The sequence below is a fragment of the Neophocaena asiaeorientalis genome, unplaced genomic scaffold (assembly GCF_003031525.2).
Source record: "Neophocaena asiaeorientalis asiaeorientalis breed wild unplaced genomic scaffold, Neophocaena_asiaeorientalis_V1.1 scaffold591, whole genome shotgun sequence".
NCBI classification, from domain to species: domain Eukaryota; kingdom Metazoa; phylum Chordata; class Mammalia; order Artiodactyla; family Phocoenidae; genus Neophocaena; species Neophocaena asiaeorientalis.
In genome coordinates this window covers 652707-675961 of record NW_020173494.1, presented here as the reverse complement: position 1 = coordinate 675961, position 23255 = coordinate 652707, and the positions used below count along the sequence as shown (strand labels likewise).

At 37.1% G+C, this 23255-nt stretch overlaps 1 protein-coding gene across 2 annotated transcripts in view; it reads right to left on the bottom strand.

The window, feature by feature from the left end:
- Positions 1-6309: 6309 nt before the first annotated feature.
- The window catches only part of UACA (uveal autoantigen with coiled-coil domains and ankyrin repeats), an 85667-nt gene continuing 68721 nt past the window's right edge, over positions 6310-23255 (bottom strand). Inside the window, exons 14-19 of one of the 2 annotated variants that reach the window (XM_024747531.1) lie at positions 20193-20223; positions 18968-19020; positions 14640-17378; positions 12701-12853; positions 10558-10623; positions 6310-8040 (exon numbers count right to left, since the gene is read on the bottom strand). In XM_024747531.1, coding sequence (XP_024603299.1) covers positions 7969-8040; positions 10558-10623; positions 12701-12853; positions 14640-17378; positions 18968-19020; positions 20193-20223 — 3114 coding nt within the window. In that variant the 3' untranslated portion in view covers positions 6310-7968. The remainder of the gene's footprint in view (positions 8041-10557; positions 10624-12700; positions 12854-14639; positions 17379-18967; positions 19021-20192; positions 20224-23255) is intronic. The other variant, XM_024747530.1, reaches the window with a different exon arrangement.

Genomic DNA, 23255 nt, shown 5'->3' with positions numbered 1-23255 from the left:
AAATTTTTTTTAAATAATAATAAAACAATGCACTGGGTAGCTCAATGAATTATAGAGAAGGTGGAAAACCAGGCTCAGGCCTGAGAGGACAGAAAAGTCTTCCAAATCACACTCCAAAGTCTGTCTGAGGAGAAAACAGCAGTTGTCCCATCAAGCATTAGATGCTAATCTTTGGGCCACTTCTATCTCTGCACCAGGAACTTGATCTTGGAGCAAACCCAACTGTCCCTGCAACCAGAAAGACAGACCAGTGCCACCTCTGCCTCTCACTGTCACTTAGTCCCCTAGTCAAAATCAAGGCAAAATGACCTGCCCCGGGTCATGTGCCTGCATCCCAGGACACCAGGGAAAAGCAAACACTTGGCATTTTCAGCCTCTGTAGTGGGCGGGTGTCTCTTCATCTCATGAAGACTCATAAGGCAGAGAATCCCCTAGACATAGAAAAGTGGTTCATATGCCGGTGGTCAGGAGAACAGTAACTGGCTACTACATAATGCCTTTTAGAGATTTTCATCAAAAATATAGAGGGAGGTAGGAATCTGAAAAGCAGAAGTACTTTAAAGGGAATTGTGATGGGGTGAGCACAACTCAGGCAGCCGTGATGCCTCCACATGTGGCAAATTATCTTCCTCTTCCTTAAAATAGGACTTTACCCCTTAATTTTATTATTATCTCTATGATTATCTGCTAATTAATACATTATTGGAGGTTAAACATACCTTTTCACAGTAAAAATTCACTTACAGTAGTTAACATGTTATCAGTAATTTACAAATGAATTCATTTGGTCATACTGCTTTTTTAATCCCTGCCTCAGAAAGCTCCACCATTTCCTATCTTGGAACAGAGGTGAGGGAGATTAAGGAAAATAGGAGTCTATGGTAGGCCTGTATAAGGGGGTGCAAAAATGGAGGATTTAGGGTGAGTGCATAGGAGGCCTGAAGGGACACAGGTAATGAATGCACAAAGAGAGCAGAAAGGAAGGCAAAAAATACCAGAGACAGACATCTACTTTAGAAATTTGTTTGAAATATCTGTTAACCAAGACTAAGGTGAGAGCCACCTGTCAGAATGGCCATCATCAAAGAGTTTACAAATAACAAATGTTAGAGAGGGTGTGGAGAAAAGGGAACCCTCCTACATTGTTGGTGGGAATGTAAATTGGTGCAGCCCCTATGGAAAACATTACGGAGATCCTTTAAAAAACTAAAAATAGAGCTACCATATGATCCAGCAATCCCACTCCTGGGCATATATCCAGAAAAGATGAAAACTCTAATTCAAAAAGATACATGCACCCCAATGTTCAGAATAGCACTATTTACAATAGTCAAGACATGGAAGGAACCCAAGTGTCCAACAGATGATTGGACTACTTTAAGGTGTGGTATATGTGTGTGTGTGTGTGTGTGTGTGTGTGTATACACAGACACACATATACAGTATGCTTAGTGAGAATATTATGCTTAGTGAAATAGGCCAAACAGAGAAAGACAAATACTATTCGATATCACTTATACGTGGAATCTAGAAAATAATACAAATGAATCTATATACAAAAGAGAAACAGACTTACAGACACAGAAAACAAACTTGTGGTTACCAAAGCGCGGGAAAAATTAGGGGTGTGGGATTAACAGATACAAACTACTATGTATTAAATAGATAAGCAACAAGGATTTACTGTATAGCACAGGGAATTATACCCAATATCATGTAATAATCTATAAAGGAATATAATCTGCAAAAATACTGAATCACTATGTTATTCACCTGAAACTAACACACGATTGTAAATCAACTGTACTACAATAAAAAAAAATAAGGTGAAAGAAAAAAGTGAATTCTTCCTCGTGGACCCAAATAGACCCAAAATGTGGACTATTCTTACTCTTAGTCACTGCATATTAGTCACTGCATTATTCCAAAATTTAAAAGTTATTTACAAAATAGCTTATGTTTCTTACCATCAAGTCCGATGGAAGCACTTAGGAAGATGCACCCTGTTTATCTCATGGCATGTGCCCCAAAGGGAGTTTTTACTCCGGTTTGAAATGATGTGCTGGACCCATGGGGGAAAGGCTGGCCGGCTTCACAACCAGGAATAACTGTGCTCTTCCTAATGGATGCTGTGCCTCACATATGTGATGTTCACTTCTTTGCATTGGCTGGTAGAAAGTAGAGTCAAATTGAGGCCAGTTCCAGAAAAGTAAGCAGAATATTACGATATTCATGGCATGTTTTCTGGATCCCAAGCTGTTGCTTGCTTTTCCTATCCTTTTAGTATTTACCATTCCCCTTTCCCTCACCCATATTAAGAAGAAAATTGCGAACCACCTTAAAATCTTTTTTGTAATGAGGTAGGGCAAAATTAATAAATATGCATATTGACATTTCCTTGGGAACCTAAAATGTAAATTCAAGGCACTAGTTCCTTATTCTGGTTAGACACCAGATCACAATTAAATCTTTCTCAAATTCTCTGTTGTCCTGGTAACTGCTCTCCACTTAGAGAACACAGAGGGTGAGATTGCCCAAAAGGGTCTGGAAGGAGAGCAAGAGAATATCAAGGGATTCTTTCTGATGTTCATAACCACACAACAAGCTGTGCCAGAATGGTAGCACAGAGCTGGAGACAAGCCCTCCTCAGGTTACTCCAGTTGCTGTGATGTATTCAGGCTTTGCTGCAGTTAAGTGGCTATGTACATTATAATAACAAGATTGGCTATGGCACACCAAAAATATTGACAATGAATAGTATCCTGGATAATCACAGATTGCAAATCCTCTTAAATGCATTCGACTCTAACAGATATATTTAGACTTAGATGAACAGTAGCTGGGGGAATTTCTTAAAGTGTCAATTGGTGTGAATGAATAAAGATGGCTTTAAAGGAGCTATACTGCTTAGGGATTAAGGCCAACTGGAAAAATTCACTTTCACAAAACAAGCCTCCAAGCTCAAGAGAGCAGCCCCTCTTTATTTGATTGAGGCGTATACACTTCAATCCTTAGGACTTGTGCTGGCATCCCTGTGATTGTTCATCTCCCTCCATTTGTACAAAGAAGAGTTTTTAATTGTGCATAAGTGGGAACTTGCAACTCCTGTGAGACAATCTTTGTAGCAACAACAAAGAGGGGAAAAATTTTAAGTAGCAGTCATTTTTATTTTGGCTTAACAGATTTTAGCAGGAAGACTCTGAATATGAATCGGCTTCATTTTTAAATCCTAAAGAGAATTTCTGAAACAGCCCATAAGGTGCCACTTTAGTTGAAGGCAATTAAAAAAATCCTAGAATAGCAAGAAAGAAAATCACAAAATTTGTTTGGACATTGTAGGGAAAAAAGTTACAAATTACATTAACTCCTTTCCTCCATCCTCCCTGAGTCTATTTGTTCTTAAACTCCTACATAAAATTCTTCCCCAGTTTTTGGAGGTGGGAATGGGACAGGAGGTACGATGCAAATAGTAAGAATAGTTTATATTATTTAAGATATCGCTTGTCATGATTTAACTGCAACAATGTCAAGTGTTATACGCACTTAATGAAAGGGATGGTGCAGACTTTTGGATGGTGCAGAATTTCTCCCCGTAGGTAAGTGGTTCTTCTCAAGAGTCAAATTCCAGTCCTTCCTTGACAATGTGGGCATCACTAGAAAAAGGTAGACGCTTATTAGAAGTCACTTCTCTCTAGGTCTTTTGTTTTCATAGTCCTTAAGGACCACTGGAGAAGGCATTTTCAAACTTAAATTCTTTACAATGTTGAGCTACCTGGAAACTATTAGAAATGGGGTTCCTCAAAGTGAAATGTCAACAGAGGGTACCCAGCTACTTGGATTTCCTGCAGGTACCACTTTTAAAGTGGACTTCACCATATTCTTCCAGCCTGTAAGAAAGCTACTTAATGATGCATAAAACTAATTATTATTTAAAAAGATTGAATCTGAATGGTAGCTGTTCACAATGTGGAAAATCACACTTTTTCATGGCCTATATTCTTTTAAAATGTATGCCCTTTTCCCATCCTTAGTGTGTTCTGTACATGTAAAAATAAATACTCTTCACGGCAGGACCTGGGCTCGGAGGCCTTAAAACCCAATCAAAGAGTCCTGTAGTTTAATGGTCCTTAAATGCTCGACATCTTTTTCACTTAATGTAAAATCCATCTGATCTTATAGCCATGACTGAATTACAGATATATAATTTTCTTCTATTAAATGTTAATCTCCTGACTTGGCAGAGCAATAGAAGCTCTAAATTATTAAGAAGGCAATAACCTCTCTAAACTCTTTCCTGAATTCGGAATATTCTGTTATCTTGAAAAAGAAATTGCAAACCTGTTTAACATATAAAAATTGGGCTCATTAAGTAAACTTGATGCCAAATATCAATTATAAAAGGCATTGTTTTTATCGATGTCTCTTCTATTATTTCACTATATATATATATATATATATATATATATATGCACGTGATGTACGTATGTGTATATACACACACACTTATAACTGGAGAAGCAACCCTCACAAATCTTGGCTTTTTAAAATTTACATATGACATTTTTGTAACCTTCTCTTTTTGGTTGAATTCATTCATCATCAATGTTTGCTCATGCAGGCACAGATAATGAAAATGCCCTCGAACGCATAAATGATGCCACATGCTCTATTATGCTAAATACAAGCGCTCTCACTGCCCAGGGAGCCTTATTGGAATGCCATCTTTGCTGCAGTTTCTTCTTTATTTTTTTCTTTAAATCTCTACATTCACGACTCTCATGAGCCAAAGGTCCATATATACTGTAAGAAACAGAAGCCACGTTAAGAAGCAGGTTAGTATTTACCTGGAGAGGCTAGTATAGACAGTCTTGTTTCAAACAGCCAAGACCAAAGCACAGGGAAGAATTTAATTTCCAACAACAAGGTCTTAAATCCAGTTTAGTTGGAGACATCACTGAATGAAATGGGAGCTGAAATATGTATTTTCCATTTTCCATTTTGTGCACGATATATTTTATGGTGCCATTTGCTTTTTTTCTCTTTCTGAAAATGACTCATAATAATTGTTGTTTTCCTCTCTGAAATTTATTCACAACATTCAGCAGCCAGGAATAAGGTCCAGGCTCTTCTTCCCCTGCCAGACATGTGCAACCACATCTTGCATGATTATCGCAGGCAATTCTCTTTCAATCCTTATTTTGGTGCCAGAGGTACTGCCATGACTTTGATGCACAGAACTTGTAAGATGAAAAAGGACCACCACAAGGTTGCAGAATCCAGTGATGAGGAAAATAAAGAGGCATCAAGAAGCAGTTTTCTTCCACCATGGTGAAGCAGATGTCAAAAGAAGCTTGTAACCACTACTACTTCCCACTTGGCATTAGCGTAAGCAGGCACTGATGTATCTAGTCATCATGGACACCAAAAATTAATTTGAAACTCTTCCCTTTTCTTCTTTGAAACAAGTGGACTGAAAACATGAACCACGTTCTCAGTAGATAAGAAGCTCGTGTATGAGAACAATATTTAGGTCCTTGTTAGGAGAAAACTGGATAACACTGGGGGAGAAAAGTGCTCATGTTCTAAAGCTACAAGATTTTTAAAGCAGCGATTATCTGATGCATTTAGAATAATAGAAAAATTTAAACTGTGTAATGTTGGTTAGGGTCAAGAGGAAAGGTTTAAATAAAAAACGAGCTATAAGAAAGATTAAGCTAAATTCATCTGGAATTTTAGAATAGCACAGGTGTAGCTAGTGATTAGAGTCATGCTCATTGCATTAATATTTGATTTTATTTTAATAGTTCTTTATAACACTGACCCTCTATCAAAAGGAATGAGATTTTCTGATGAAGCGGGAATGATAAGAAAAAAAAAACAAGCAACCAATAGTAATAAAGCTTTCAACAAAGGACTGCGCTCCAAAAGGAATTCAGTGATTCTTTCAGACAGCACTCACATCTTAGACAACTGATTTTCCTCTTGGCCTAAGTTCAGACTTCATAGTCTTCCTGAGTACAGAATAGCAAAGAAACCAGCATCACCCATTGTGCATGTTCCATTTGTTAACTATCTAAGAAGCTTTCGCCTTCAGTGTTGCACACGCAAGCTCTGCCTTTGACCCAAAGGTGAGTGAATGAGAAAATGGGATTAATTCAAGGTTACTTGATATTGCATTCTACATAGCTAACTGAAAATGGGTGTCATCATCTATACTTTGCATTCTATCATTCTCTCCCCCAAATTCTCCAAAAATAGCAAATGGACTGGTTTACCGTGTAAATCTCTTACAAGATGTTCAAAACAATATTTCACAGAAAACATTTTATTGATGGTTGAAGACAAAATAAAACATATATAAACCCATATAGGGGTTCCCTTCCCACCCCTAATAAGGAAAATATAACACTGAAATGTAAGTATTCAGTTAAGAACTTCTCTACTCTAGAGCTTCAATAGGTGACCTAAAACTCATGACACAGAGCTCATGCTGAAGGACAACATTAAATATAAAAATTAAAGAATCCAAACATTGTTTATTGTATATACCTACCTAAAGAATTCAAAAGAAATCCGTTGCTGACTTTTCGCTTCTGTTTCTATACTGAAGAAACACAATGGCTTACTCTTTGGTGGAATAAGTTATTGATATTTTGATGGTCCTTCGTCCTTGTTATTACACAAAAATGGGATCAAAAATCTGGTTCAGGATGCTCAAAGATTATTGCTAAGGCACATTTTGCAATTTAAAAAGCTTGGCTGCAATGATTCATTTGTTTAGTTTATTTGCTAACAGTCAAATTAGTCATTTTCAATCTGAATTGTAAATAAAATATTAATAAAATAACAAAACATATAAACTTTCCTTAATGAGATGTAGTTAATAAAAATGGTTGGTTATAATATTTACTATAAACATGCCCAGTTTCATTATTTTCTTGCTATCTATATTCTTACAGTTTACAATGTTATTCACTTTTGTCTAAAACCTTAAAGATCTGTCTTCTAAATTCAATTTTCTAATGCTAATTTTGCAAAAAAATTGCATTTCACATTATTAATCTCATTAGTGCAATTTTCCTATAAATAAGTACAAAACATTTGGAGGATGCATATATAATGAGTGCTTTGCTACTACAGTAGCAAATGTCAGAGTAATTACTAAAAAAAGTCTAACATTTTTGACACTTTGAAAAATCCAGTATACCATTTATCATAGTTCTCGTCATACTGTAAAAAGAAAAGTCATTACAAGTGAAAATTAAGATACCGTTGCGGAGATTATGAGGAAATTTTATTATAAATTCCTGATATGTTCCACCCTTGCCTGTTCTTAGCCTAAATGTAATTTAGCACCGCAAACCATTTGTGAAAAGAAGTTTATTTTAAAAGGCATAAAACTTACTAGTGTAGAGAGAAAAAAAATCTGTACCTCCAAAAGAAGTCAAAAGCACTCATTAAGTTACTTTAATAAAAATGGAACTTGGCCAGCCAAGTTACCATGCATTCCTTGAAACTGCATTAGGTCTCATGGCTCGACTGAACATCTGAAAGATCTCTTGATCCACTTAAAAGTTGCTACCAACCCAATTAATTTCTCTGGAAGAAAACTTTAATAATTATTTCAGCCTACTCCCTCTTCATATGGACCCACTCAGATGACTCATGTTTTATTGCGTACTCAATCAATTAAAAATAAGTAGCCAATCCAAGGCAAAGTGTTATGTTGTTTATCTAATTGTAAAATTAACATATAAAGAATATAAGATTTGAACTGATATTGAAAAACTCAGTAACGTATTTGTCTAAGTTAAAAACCTACTAATGGATCAAAATATACTTTATTTTAATTATACTAGCACCAGCAGGGAAAGCTGAGGGAAAGTGAGGTCTAGAAAGGCCATGGAGTTGCACACAGAATGCTCAGCACCAGCAGGGAAAGCCACCATCGGCTGGTGGGTGCTGATGCTAGCACACAAGCCCTTGCCGCATCTGTATGATCTGGAGTAAGGCCGCCTGCACATCTTCATCCATGTGACCCTTGGGAGAAAGAAGAAAGGGGAGAAATATTTTATGTCATCTTCATTTACACACAAATTCTAAAGACAAGGGCTTTATAATAGAACCTTGTTGGTTGTGATTCACCAAATGCTAAATCCTCACCATCGTGGTGATATTCTAAAGGTTTTATTGGAAAACAGAGTAGAGCTCTATCATAGAAATAGAGAAAATCAATTTAAAAGTAGTGCACATCAGTTGCTCTTAACATCTATTGTCAGAGAAGAGACGGACAAACCTCTTTATTTTTTTACATAATGGCTCAGATGATAGGGGTAGCGTAAGTTACAGATGAGCAAAGTAAACTACAAGGAAATTTTTTTTTGCTTCTGCTGAGTTTTATTTTTTTAATTAGAAAAGTAACGAATGAAAAATACCCATATTTATCTTTTTTACATAAATAGGATCATATATATTATTTTGCAACTTGCCCTTTCACCTAGTTATTGCCTTGATTATTTTATCGATTGATTGGCCACACCGCGCAGCTTGTGGGATCCTAGTTCCCCAACCAGGGATCGAACCCAGGTCCACGGCAGTGAAAGTCCGAGTCTTAACCACTGGACCGCCAGGGAATTCCCTGCCTTAATTATTTTAAATTGTCGTGTAATATTCCACTGTATGGATGTATCATAATTTCTTTATTCATCCTCCTAATGATGGGCACTTATGGGGTTTCCAATCTTTATGGGCAGATTCCTAGGGAAGAAATTGCTAGGCCAAAAAAGCAGACTCAATTTTTAAATTGTGCTAAGTATGACAAATATCCCTGTATAGAGATAATAACAATTTACACTCCCACCAGCAGGGTATAAATGCCCATTTCCCACAATGCCCTGGCCAATGCTACAGACTATCATCTTGTTTAAAATTTGCCCATCCCAGAATTGAAAAATGGTACCTCCTTGTTTATTTGCATTTCCTCCTTTACTGGTTAGGTTGAGACCTTTTTACATGAATGTTATCCGCTTAAATTTAGAAAGAGACACTTTAAAGTTAAAAAGACGGCAAGAGGTTGATTAAATGCAAGTCAGTATGGTGGGCTTAAAACACCCCCCCTTCCCTTTTTCTTTGCTTGAGCACTTGAATGGGTTTCAGCATAACAGTTCCTATTAATATAAAAAGTTTTGCTTCCAAAATCTGTTTCTATAACAGCAGGATGTTTAAATTCCAAACATTAGCCATAGTTGACTAAACTGAATTTCTTAGTTAACTTTATGATGCCAGAAGGCAAGACTATTTCAGATGCCAATTGCTTTTGTTATGTTTCATTAGGAGTCAGTGGAAAATAATTTTGAATTTCAGAAGCATACATGAAAAAAAGTTGAAAGCCTTGTCAGTTTGCGGTCTTTCAGCAAGAGTATGCTGTTCCCCCCTTGGCCAGTATCAGAGCCAAGTGAGTTCCTCACCCTCACTAACACAGATCTTCTACACTTTTCTACTGTTTTCCCTCCAAAGAACTCCCCATTCTGCCGCCCGTCAATAGTCTTGAATAATTGCAATAATAATATACTTTCAAACCCCAGCTTATCGTCTATCTACTAAAAAGAAAGTAGCCAAAGATGCTTTATCATATCATTCATTCTTTTACATTGGTTTCCCCCTCATCTCCTATAGAAAAGGCAGGCTCTTTTATTTCAAGAATTTGATATCACAAAATCTTTTCCTTTTTATTATTTAACCTAGTTTTTTCTTTCTTTTTTTTTTAAATGATCTTCTCTGAAGTTTTCTCTCAGCACCTTTTTTTTTTTTCAGTGTGGACACTTCAAATCCTAAACAATTTCTATTACATCTCACTTGCCATTCTAACATTGTCTCGATTGTCTTCCCCCCAGAATCTGAGAATTTTGGAGATGCTGATCACAGGGTTTCTACAGAGCATTAAATATAAAATCCTTCATATGTTAAACATGTTTCTTAGTGTGATTTTTTTTAATAGCTTCCTCATTACACCCCCCAAAGAGGGCAATTCGTAGTCTTCTGCTTCACTGAGATTAAGGCTCAACAAATAAATATTATTGATATTCTAGCAGAACCATTTTTTTCTTAAATTATTAAAATTCTGTGCACATTTTACTTGTCATTTTTGCACTTTTTTGGTATTCTCTACCTTTCAAAGAAACACTCCTGAGCTACCAAGAAACAATGAAGTCCTTCCTACTCTCCTCTTTTAGCTAAAAGACATGTGTGGATGTCAAGGCATCATCTCCAGCTAGCAATACCATTAACGTGTGCTGCCATCACATGTTGCCAAACTGTCTATAAAATGAATGACAAGCAGATGGAGACAACACTAAATTTAAGATGCTGTGTTGCCATACAGCTTTGTAAATTTCTCTGGGAGATAATGCAAGCCATGATTAAAAGAAACAATTTTAAAATAAGCATATGGGGGTTCAACTACTTTAAACATCAATGACTTTCACATAAATTTACTGGAAAATAAAAAATTATTTTCTCTGAAACAATATCCTAGCCAAAGGAGTAGTTCTTCTTTACCTGTGCAGCACTAAGAAGGTGTGTCCGATAAATTGCAATTACTTCTTGGTGCTGTCTGTCAGCATCCTACAAGTGTGGAAAGATGGACAGATCAGAATATCAGCATTCACATTTTCAACCACATGAAGGCTTGTGACAATGCTGTCCTCAGGCTTGATGCTTCTACACGGTAGTATTATTTTTTTTTTTTTCTTTTTTTGCGGTACGCGGGCCTCTCACTATTGTGGCCTCTCCCGTTGCGGAGCACAGGCTCCGGACGCGCAGGCTCAGCGGCCATGGCTCACGGGCCCAGCCGCTCCGCGGCATGTGGGATCTTCCCGGACCGGGGCACGATCCCGTGTCCCCTGCATCGGCAGGCGGACTCTCAACCACTGCGCCACCAGGGAAGCCCTACACGGTAGTATTATTAAAGTGCTCCTGCTACTTCTTATAACAAACCACCTTGGACCCACCAGATGCAAAATTCCATTGCATAACAATAGTATAAACTTTTCTAAAGAATATGTGGGAACATTCACAGTGAAAGCAATGCACTTACCCTAGGTAACATGAAAATTATTGCCTGAGTTCATATCTAATGCCATGAATTACCCAAATACTTATCAACTTATGCTTTGGATTATTGCAAAAACTTCCCATCTCATCCCCTGTCTCTAGACTTTATTCCTTTTCATGCTTCCAAGACTGAGGTAGCTCTTTCCTCGCATAACTTTTGACTCAAAAACCTTGGGTGACACCTCATTAGATATAAGAGAGAAATCAAACTCATCAGCTTGATTCTCAACAGTCTCTACAACTTGACCTCAAACACAGCTCCCATGCCTAGCCAGGCTGAGCAGCCTTTTACTACCCCTGGGGCATGCCACTTGATTCCACCTCCATGCCTTCCTTCACACTATTTCCTTTGCCAGGGAAAGTCTCTATTTTCCTTCCACCTACCCGAACACCATCTATCTACAAGTTCCGGCCAGGTACTCCCTTCCTCTTTGAAACCAGCTCCCACCACATCAGTAATCTTTCCTTCCTGGGAATTCATATCACTTAGAATCTGGGATCATATTCTTAGTTCTATATTTGATATTTTTTGTCTCGTTATTTTACTTTTCATGGATCTATATTTTGCCTAACTGCCCAGAACTCCTTGGGGACAGGAACTGTACACTCTCTTTATCCCTGACAGTACTTAGCATAGTGCCATGAACATAATAAACATATTTCTGAATACTGAAGAGACTACCATATCCTTTCAATAAGATCCAAATCAGTAATACGTCATCATTAATCTGTAGGGCAACGGTGTCATAAAATGAACACTTTAAAAAATAACTTTCTTCTATTCAAAAATAACTCATGACAAACTTCTATAGAATAGGAAAATATTACCCAACAATTTACATTTGGTTGGGCTATGTTTTACTTAGCCCCATAGCTCATCCAATTAAAAAAGCAAACAAACAATCAGTTCATATTATCCTATTTTTATGGATGAGGAAGCCAAGGGTTAAGAGGAATGTTCCATGTCACTCTCTTTTAACTGGCAGGGCTTAGAACTGAGATCCCAACTTCAGCTTCTTAATCCAGATGCTTTCTTTTAATATATAAAGGAGATACATATCCATATAGGTATCTATATGAATATATATACACAGATGTTTTCTTTTAATATGTAAGGATATAATGTATAAAACCATAGGAATGCCTACCTTCATTCATAAGGATAAAAGACTATTGAAAAAACTTCCTTCAGTTTAGTGGACCAATATTTTAGAGAGTGTGCTACAGTTGGAAAGCTATCAGATTTGGAGTCAACAAGTCCCAGGATTAAATCCTAGCTGTATGACCCCAGGCATATTTTCATCTTTGTTTCCTTAAGAATTAAATAGGGGGGGATAAAACCTTGTAGGATTGTGAAGATCAAGTTTAAATATCAAGTATGTAAAATGTTTTGTGTAGTGCCTGGTATACAGTAAGCACACAAAAAATGATATTATATCATTAGTATAAGGAACTATTAGCAAAAATGATTACATTCTTGGATCTGAACATAGCCAAAGATCAATCTGGTTTCTAAATGAGATTTTACGAACAAACAACGAGACCCTGCACAGATCAGCACGAAGCCCTGCAGGCCCCGGTTACTCACCGCCAGCTGCTGCTGCAGGGACTTGACCTGGTGCTGCAGACTGCCAATCAGCTGACTCTGCCTCTTACTGGGACTCCTGCTCGCACAGGTGAGCTGGGAGAGGCCACTGAGTGCTTGTTTTAGTCTTTCCACATCGCTGAGCAGTTCAGTTATCTTATAAAAAAACAAAGGAGTTGTGGGAGAAACATGTATTAGTCACTTATTCACTTACAATGAACATCTTTACACAGAACTCATTCCTTGAGACACAAAATTTATCTTTATATACCAGAAAGTTGAGGAATGAACGCTGTCAAGATTGTTATCAACAGTATGTATAATATATAATTTCCTCTCAGTAAGGGGAAAACCTTTCATAGTTAAGAAAATTAAATGAAATCATAAATACATGTTTGGTATGTAGTATATGCTTAATAAATAGTGACAATTGTAAGTAGATATTAATAACTTGCTATTATAATTATACATTATATTCATAACTGACTTCCAAACAAGCTGAGAGCACTAAAATTCTGGGTCATATGAGCAGACATGTCAGAAAGTCAGTACTTGTACCTGTCCACTGAGGAGGGCTGGGGCTGTGTCTGCTTTCACTTGTCACTGTATCCCCAGCATTAAGCATAGTACCTTGCGGGTAGAAGGCATTTAATAATTATTTGTTGAATGGGTAAAACTGAACTCAATCTCCATGATTTCTCATCTTCATAGTACATACTTTATTCAACTACCAGTATTGAAAATATTATTGAGCACCTATTCTGTAAATTGTACCATGAGAATGAATGATAAGATGGAAACATAAGTTATGAACCTGCTCTTAAAAACTAGTTGGAAAGGGTTTCCCTGGTGGCGCAGTGGTTGAGAGTCCGCCTGCTGATGCAGGGGACACGGGTTCGTGCCCCGGTCCGGGAAGATCCCACATGCCGCGGAGCGGCTGGGCCCGTGAGCCATGGCCACTGAGCCTGTGCGTCCAGAGCCTGTGCTCCGCAACAGGAGAGGCCACAACAGTGAGAGGCCCGCGTACTGCAAAAAAAACTAGTTGGACAGACTAACCACATCATTTTTTTTTTAAATATTTATTTATTTGGCAGTGCCGGGTCTTAGTTGTGGCACACGGGTGGGATCTTTAGTTGTGGCATGTGGGATCTAGATCCCTGACCAGGGATTGAACCCAGGCCCCCTGCATTGGGAGCGTGGAGTGTTAACCACTGGACCACCAGGGAAGTCCCAACCACATCATTCTGACACGGTAATATATATGTTGTAAATGGATGGCAAAACCAAAATACAACAGGCATTTTGGAAGAGGAACAGTTTACTGTAGGCTAGATTGGCCGATGAAGGCTTTAGGAAGGAGGGTTAAGTGATGAAGTGGGCATTAAGGAATGTAGAGGATTTAAGTAGGTAGAAAGGAGGGGCAAGATATTCTGTCTGTAGGAAGATACGGGGAAAGGATGTACAATGAGTTGGAGGGCTCAATTTACTGGTATGGGTGAGTGCCAAGATCAAGTCTGGTGAGCTCTGCAGCATCCTTAGTTTCTCATAGCCCAGAAACACAGTATTTTTTCCTCCTCTCCCTCACCATTCTTTAGGTACCTTAAAACCCACTGGGTTTTGACCATTCATTTTTGAGGCAAGTGAATCTTGAGTTTCCCCATCTTACCTCAATCCTTGGCTGTACCAGCTGAGGAAACAAAAGGAAAACTGCTTTTGATTTTTGTTTGTGTGACTTTACCTTTTTGTCAACTCCAAATCTTTTTTTTTTTTTTTTTTGCATACTCGTAGCCAAACTAAAAAGGTGGCATTTAATGGTGACTTTGTTAATGCTTTTGTAAACTTGTCTTGTGGAGTGCTACGGTAAAGAGTCCTATTCTATTCTGGCAGTTCTGCTCTGGGGTTTCCAACACCAAGCCATGCTTACCTAAAGTATTATTATTACCTTATTATCTTTAGCTTCGATCTGTTTGGCGGATTCCTGTATTCTTCTCTGTAACTCTGTGATTGTTGTTAAGGACTTATCGCATCGTTCCTGCTGATCCTTGATTTCTTGCTCAATGCTGAAATGGAGCAATTCCTTCTCATCTTTTGCAGACAGTTCCTTCTTTTTGGCATGCAAAACCTCCTCACATACTTCCTCATACTTCCTATTCAGATTGGCCAATTTTTCATTTAAGTTGGAAATCTGTGTCTCCAAATCACTTTTCGTTGCTTTATATTTAGACAAATCAACCACCTCCCTAGTCTCTAATTTTTTTAATGCTTGTTTCATATTCTGAATCTCAGACTGGAGTTTGGAGACCTCTTTGGTTTTGTTTTGGCTCTCTTCTTCCTTTTCTCTCAAGCTAGCTTTTATGATTCCAACTTCTTTCTCAAATGCTTCCTTAATCTGCAAATGCTCTGCCAGGGGCACAGAGGAGTTCTTCTGATTCTCCAGCATCTGCCGCAGTTGGGTCACTGTCTGCTGCTCTTTCTCATAACATCTTTGCTTACTCTTCAGTTCTTCCTTAAGCATCTCAATTGTGCCATTAAGAGACTTCTTCAGGGCCTCAACCTGTTCCAGTGGAACATGCTGTTTCTGCAAAAGAGTTTGTGCTGCAAGCATCTCAGAGGTCTGCTTGGCATTTTCCTCTGCCAGCTTCTCTTTCTCGTTCTTTACCTCTGTGTATTTCTGCAACAGGTCTTTTAACTGTCTGTTCAGCTCTTCTGTTTTTCTGCTTAATGCTCTTTCCATTTCATGAGAATTCTCAACAAGAACATTTTTATCCTTTAGATCCTTCTGAAGAGTGAGGATCTCCTTCTTTAACTTGTCGTTTTCTTGCTTGCACTTCTTGGCCTCTTCTTCGCTGATGTGATACTTTTGTGTCTGCTCGGATAACTGTTCTTTTAGTTCTTTCTCAGTAGCTTTAAATTTTCTCTCACACTCTTCAAAGCTGATAATTGGGGCATATTTTAGCTTGATGCATTCTTGTATTGTGTCAAGTTCCCTTTTCTGGGCCTCGATCTCGGCATGCAGTGTTACAATCTCCTCCTGGCCTTTTTTGTAGTTAGCCAATATTTCGGCACTGTTGTCCTGGACCTTCTTCATGCTCTTCCTCACAGCACTCATCTTTTCCTCGTGCTCTCTTAGGCTTATGTACTCAGCTTTTACTTGGTTCTGAGTGTTCTCCAGGTTTCTTTTTAATATTTCATTCTCATCTTTTATTTTCACAAATTCTTGATTTATATCTTCACACTTCTTCTTCACGTCTACTAATTCTCTGCTGGTTTTATCCAATGTGCTACTCAAAGCAGTTTTAATCTCTTCATGGGTTTTCATTGGCACATACTGATTAATCATTATCTTTTTCAAGTCAGTGTTTTCAGATGTGAGCGAATATATTTTCTCTTGGTCGTTACCACATTTTTTATCAAGTTCAGATAGCTGCTTCTTAAGTTCAACGATATTAGATTTCAGGGCCATTATCTCTTTTTCGTGTTTCTCTGGAGGTATGAACACAGTTTCCAGGCGGCTAACGTTCTTACTTAAACTGGCATTTTCCATCAGCAATTTCTCCATTTCCAACTTCTTTTCTGTATATTTGTGTGTCACATCTGAAAGCTTTTTATTCAAATCATCAACAATTACATCACGTGACTTTTTCATTTCTTCACTTACTTTTAAAGGGACGTAATGATTTTTCATTTCAGTCGTTAAGTTATGCACTTGTTGGTTGAGGAGCTTATTATCCAGATAGACCTTTTCGATCTCCTTTTGTAGTGTCTGATTTTTCGACGTTAACTCACTGATTCTCTTCCCAAGTTCTCCTGACTTTTGCTCTAATCTGCTCTTCAGCTGCTCATGTTCTTCCGGCTTGACCTGCTGAGCCAGTTTGGCCTTCAAATTCTCAAGTTCTCTCTTTAACGGTCTAATTTCGCTAAGTGATCTTTCATATTCCCTTTCCATCTCTATTAATTTTTTTGCCTTCTCGTTTACTTCATTTGACAACAAGCTCTTCATGTTTTCAAATTTCTCTGCTGGAATGGAAAGGGCCAGCTTGGATGACAAGTCCTTTAACTGGCCTTCCATCTCGGTGACCTTTCTCTCTCTCTTCTCTCGCTCCAGTTCACACATGCTCAATTCCTTCTGCAGTCGCTTAGTCTCTTCCATTAGCTTGCCTTCATCCCTCTTAAACTCTTCGACTAACATCTCATTTTGTTTGATTTGGTTTCTTAATTTCCCCACTTCTGCAGACGCACCTTCATATTTCACTTTCATGTCTTTCAACTGATCCTTCAGTTCCTCTGTCAGTCTGTGGTTCCCAGTAGCTGCGTCACTTGTTAGGTGCTCTTTCAGGGCAAGAAAATGTGTCTGCATTTGTTTCACTTTACCTTCTGACTCATACATTCTCTTCTGAACATCTTTCAAGGCGTCTTCTAGTTGCTTTATCTGCTCATCTGAATCCTCTTTGACCCTTTCACATTCCAATGCTAAGGCTTTGCACTCTGCCACCTTGTGAGCCAGTTCGTTTTGGAGCTTGAGTCTGTCTTGTTTTGCAGAATCACAGAAAGTTCTCATTGCTTCTAATTCTTTCTTTAAAATTTCATTTTCTGAATATGAGGTTTGATTAGGTAAGGCCAGCTCTAGTGGTCTTAACATAGATCTGCTTTGCATATGGGCTGGCATACCTGTGGAAGTACACTGCAAAAATAATAATAATAAAATAAAATATCAATTCCAAAAGCCTAAAGAAGACACTTACTTATTTACCAAACTTATTTACCAAACTTACCATTGGTAATACCTATCCACACATGAATATCAACTTTATCAACATACATTTACTATTTCTATGTTTTATGGCACATAATGTGCTTAGAACTTCAAATTCTGAAGAAAGTCATCAGAACCCTTGAGTAAAAACAAGGCTTTCACAATTTTAAATCTGCAAATAATTCCATAGAATATTATTTTCTAGTAACATATACTGACTTCTAAGTTCCCTCAATGTTAACTCCAGTGTACTGTTGTTTAAATTATAAAAATACTACCAAAATAATCCTAGCTAGTATAAGAATTGTCAAGAGAACGATGTTAAGCAACTCACAAAATACAAACACGTTTTCTTCTCTCAAAAAGAAAGATAAATTAGAACTTAGCATACGATCTTACTACAAAATTGGATTGACATCTTGTTTCCTCTATTAGATGCTAACAAAAAGAAGTACAATTTAAGTTCTCATTGAAATATTTCATAAGTATCAGAACATATAACCATGAAAGATTAACTATTTCTATTTTTCCCCAGCCACCCTATTACAGTAAGGGCTCTTTTAAAGTCATGTGCTATGAGTAAAAAAGCCATGTGCTATGAGTACAACCCACTATTTTAATAGGCAGGTTTTACTGTTGTTCATTTCAATCCACACTGCCTTCCCATGGATGAAGAAGAAAATTAACAACATGGAATAATTTCTCAGCCTCAGTCTGCTTCTAATTATCTTTCAACTTACCAGTTATCTTTAGACTAAGACTACTATCATCTACCAACAAACTACTTACACAGCTTCACAATTTCCATACTTATTTTATTACAATCAAATATTTATCTTATGTTCTTAAATATTATTCAGTTGATTGACAACCAGTCTCTCAACTTACAATCTTAGAAGTTTCCAGCTTAGAGTGATCTTAGACATCATATAGGCTAATTCACTCTTCTACAGAAGAAAGTATGTAAAAAAACCTTTAAAAGACCAAATATTTATCAGTTCTGCAGTTCATAGAAGGTACTAAAAATGCAAACCTTGTATTTACTGGAAACTAAAAGTGAGGAGCAGTTAAACAAGTAAGAAAATCAGATAACACTCTGCCTTGGAAGCTTTGTTTTGTGGTGAATTTCCAAAATATAGAATATATATTTGAATGCAAGGAACAATACATTTAAAAGTCAAGACAAATGCCTTTTGAATTATTCATACCTGTCTCCCCCTTTAATGGGCAAATATGAAGAGGTGACCAACTGCTGTTAAAGAGTAGAGGGCTACTGTCAAAGACAATGAAATTGTAATTCAAATCTCTTATTTAAGTCACTGTCACCAAAAATACTCTAGAGGGCACTAGACACAGCAATATCTGCTTTTATTAAACTCAAGACCACAAGGCCAACTTTTCTTTGATAATGAAAACCTTATTCAATGTACATATAGATGATAAATATACAATGCTCTTTTCCTCTTTTAAAAAAGGCACAATTATTTTTATAAGTATATTTTAAAATAAAATATTACCTGTGAGTCTGTCATGTACATTTGACCTTGTTTAAGAAGCATATCTTCTTTTCCTAAATAAGTCCAAATAAATGATATCTTAAATATCCATATCAAAGAAGGCTAAGCATTAATTTGGTGTTATTATCTCCTTTATTATTCAAGTAAAAAAGAAGCATGAGTTACAACATAAAATTATCCTTGTTCTAAAATATCCATATTTTTCCTTATTATTCCTATATACATAAGGAAAGTATGTATATTCTTTTGAATAGATACTAAGTTGGTTTTTATATTTTATTTATTTATTTTTGGCTGTGTCAGGTCTTAGTTGTGGCACGCGGGCTCTTCACTGCAGTAGTTGCAGCGTACGGGCTCAGTAGTTGCGGCGTATGGGCTCCAGAGAGCGTGGGCTCTGTAGTTTGCAGCACGTGAGCTCTCTAGTTGAGGTGCGTGGGCTCAGTAGTTGCAGTGCGCGGGCTTAGTTGCCCCACGGCGTGTGGGATCTTAGTTCCCCAACCAGGGATCGATCCCACATCCCCTGCACTGGAAGGCAGATTCTTAACCACTGGACCACCAGGGAAGTCCCACTAAGTTAGTTTTTTGAATTATGTAAAATTGTTAGACTAAATAAGTTAAACCATTATTATGAAATATGTATATTAGTCAAAATAAAAATGGTGTTCTTTGCAATTTATAGGATAAATATTTCGATTGTAGTTAGCTAACGGATAATTTAATATTCAACAAGAAGCAAAAAATTAGATTTTTCTAGAGAAACTGTTTAAAAATGGAGAATAAACAAAAGCGAAAATTATGTATAGTCTTAAAATAATAAATATTTATGGAACATCTAATTTTAAAATGCTTACCTGCATTGAGACTATATCCAAAGATTTCTCCAAGTCAGAAAACTATGTTTACATCTCTTTCCATAAAAAGCAGGCACCAAATATCACAAGATAAATGTCTAACATGCAACAAGGCAAATTTGGTAATGCGTACAATATACAATTTAAAAATCTAGGTCCTAAGGAAAATCAGAACCTCAGTGATTACCAGATTTTATGTTAGAGACTACAGGAGTCATTTTAATCTCTTCCTAGTTCCATGTTGAGGTATAACACACAAGTAGTTGGATGAAGTTTTGCAGCAGGAATATCATATACAGTTAGACGAAATAAAGAGGCATAAACATTCTTTTTTTTGCTTGAACTGTAATGATAATCTATACTTTTATACTTACTGAAATGACTTCCCGATCCTAAATGATTGCTCTGAAATCAGAAGGATACATTAAAACATTTTAGGTGAATACTACTTCATTTTGTTAAATTCTGTATCTATTTTAGCTCTAAATGATCCAGTCATTAAAACCACATTTTCAACACTCCTTGTTTCTCCTGGGTATTATTCTACTCGAACTCACAGAAAGGCAGAACACAGTTAGAGAGATCAGTTGGGAATAAACTACTTCACTCAGCATTTTAATAAAAGCAGCCAAGTATTTCAAGGAAAAACTTGACTGCTCAAAAGAAAAAAAAAAAAAAAAACAATCTCCAAATGAAATGAAACAACCTTGAATGCATACTCTCTGCTGTTTCTTTACTTCAAAGGAAGGAAATGAATGCCACATTCACCTCTATAAACCAATTTACTTTACCACCTTTGGGGAGCACGAACCCTACCTCATCGCCTGTGAAACATTAGCCTAACCCCCTCTTTCAGAATTTATGGAACACCAATTACCTTTGAAGGTAAAAGGAGACAGAGAGCAGGAAATGAAACTGAGGCAAAGAGCTACATATAGTTCATAATAAATCCATCAATACATCAGTTAGGAAAAGGAGAATAGAGAAATTTTAGATACTCTGAGTTAAAATATATTTAGATTGCTCATCCCAAGTAAGCTAGACACAAAGAACCTAACATAAATTAAAATACTATACTTTTGAGAGTAAAGGTATGCAGATGTACTTCATGTTTGTGTATCTGTCTATATTAGTACTAATAGCTATGTGTCAGACTCTGATAGGTGACCATGATAAAAACGGCCCACAGTTCCGTAACTAAATTAATGTCCCATTAATACTTATTGCCCCAAGGGTATGGAAAAATATCTGTAAACTTAGGTTAGCTCTTTGTTCTAAGTAATATTTAATACTAGAGTCTGTAATAGGTAGTAAATGGGCTTATACATGAATGGGTAAGGGGAGGCCAAGGCACATAAGGAGTTCAAAAAACTTAGTTTGGGTTCATTACCTTGACTTGATGACTCAAATGAAAACAAATGCATGAGTTACAACATAAAATTAGCCTTGTTCTAAAATATCCATGTTTTCCCAAACCTGCTCTATAAGGAAAATGCCTACATATTAAGTATTACACATAACACAGCAATTCTGTTGGCAGTTTATGAAGACTTTTAAGTATGTGAGATGATATAGTAGTGGATATTCAATATTTATAAATTATGATTCCTTAGTTTTTAAGGACTGCTCTCATAAATACTGCGTCACATATAAAGTGGACCCTGTAATTTTCTTTTTGAAGGTTATAAATAATTTCTAGTATAAAAATTCATCTGACTGGGGAAAATGCCCCCATTATATTGAGTGCAAAAACTTACAAAACAGGATAAATAATAAGACTACCTGTTGAATTCATGTACATAACACAAGTTTTGTACAAACAAAGGTCTGAAAGGATGTCAGGTGCTAAGAGTGCTGGGCTTATAGGTGTGTTTATTTTCTACTTTTAGTTTAACTATATTTTTTAATTTTTCTGAAATAAATATATGTTGTTTTATAAGAAACAGTAAGTATTTTCCTATAGTTTATAATAACCTCATTCAAAGTTACAGACTTGTCTGAAGCTACAGAAAACCATCTATTCTTAAGACATGGGCGTCTACTCTTAGGAGAAAAATAACACAAAAACAGTACCCAATTATAGGTGTCAAACTTAGATGAATACTTCAAAGGCCCACATACACTTCTGTATTTTCTCCAGCTGAGTGTAAAACTAGTATTGTAGTTAGGGGCACAAAATGCCTGAGTTCAGGTTCTGGCTCTGACACTTACTCTTATTTATAAAACCCCGCACGGGTAAACTGCTTTTGCCTCAGTCTCTTCACTTATGAAGTGGAGATAAAATGAAAACATACCATACCAAGCTGATGTGTTTATTAAATGCATGTAAAGTGCACAAAGCAATTTCTGGCACATGGTTGGGGGTCATGAACTTGTTAGCTATCACTAGTTTCACTACTAACCTTAAAAAAAGTCTTCAAATGTGGAAAGAGATAGAAGGCCCTATACTAGACTGTTCTTTAGCTTAGAAAACTGTTTCTAAATAATTTCAGAATTCAGTCTATAAATAGAAACACAGGTTTTTGGTTGTTTTTTTTTAATGTATCAAGGCATAACTCACCTGCAATAAAGTACACAAGTAATACAGTGCAATGAAGTTTTGCATATGTATACTTTGTGTAATTACAACTCAGATCAAGATATAGAACCTGTCTAGCACGCCCAGAAGTTTCTTCATGCCCCGTCCTGGTCAGTAACCGGCCACCAAAGGGTGGCCTCTATTCTGACCTGTATTAGCATAGATTAGCTTTGTCTAGTTCTGCACTTCACAGAAAAGGAGTCAGGCAGTATGTGCTCTTTGTGTCTGATTTCTTTCATGCAACATTACGTCTTGAGATACATCCATGTCTTTTTCATAGCTACACCCATATTTTTAAACTTACACACAAAAAATTTATTTTTGTTATGTACTTTGGAGTTATATTCCACAATAAAGATAAAAGACTCACATTGAATCAGCCACTCTCTTCAGTGACCCCAATGATGAACAACATTTATAAAATATATATTTTGGCCTTGCAGAACAAATCTATGCAGTTAAAAGTCTGGAGAGTGGTCACCCTTGGTGCAAGGAGCAAGCGTGAGGAGGCTTCTGGGTACTAGTTATGTGGTGTTTCCTGATCTGGGATGTTAGATTTGTGAAAATTCTTCAACTTATTCACTTTAACATGTTCTTTTTAACGTATATTGTATTTTGATTAAAAGTTTAAAGAAAACATAGTCTTGGGGGCTTCCCTGGTGGCGCAGTGGTTGAGAACCCACCTGCCGATGCAGGGAACACGGGTTCGTGCCCCAGTCCGGGAAGATCCCACATGCCGCGGAGCGGCTGGGCCCGTGAGCCATGGCCGCTGAGTCTGCGCGTCCGGAGCCTGTGCCCCGCAACGGGAGAGGCCACAACAGTGAGAGGCCCACATACCGCAAAAAAAGCAAAACAAAAC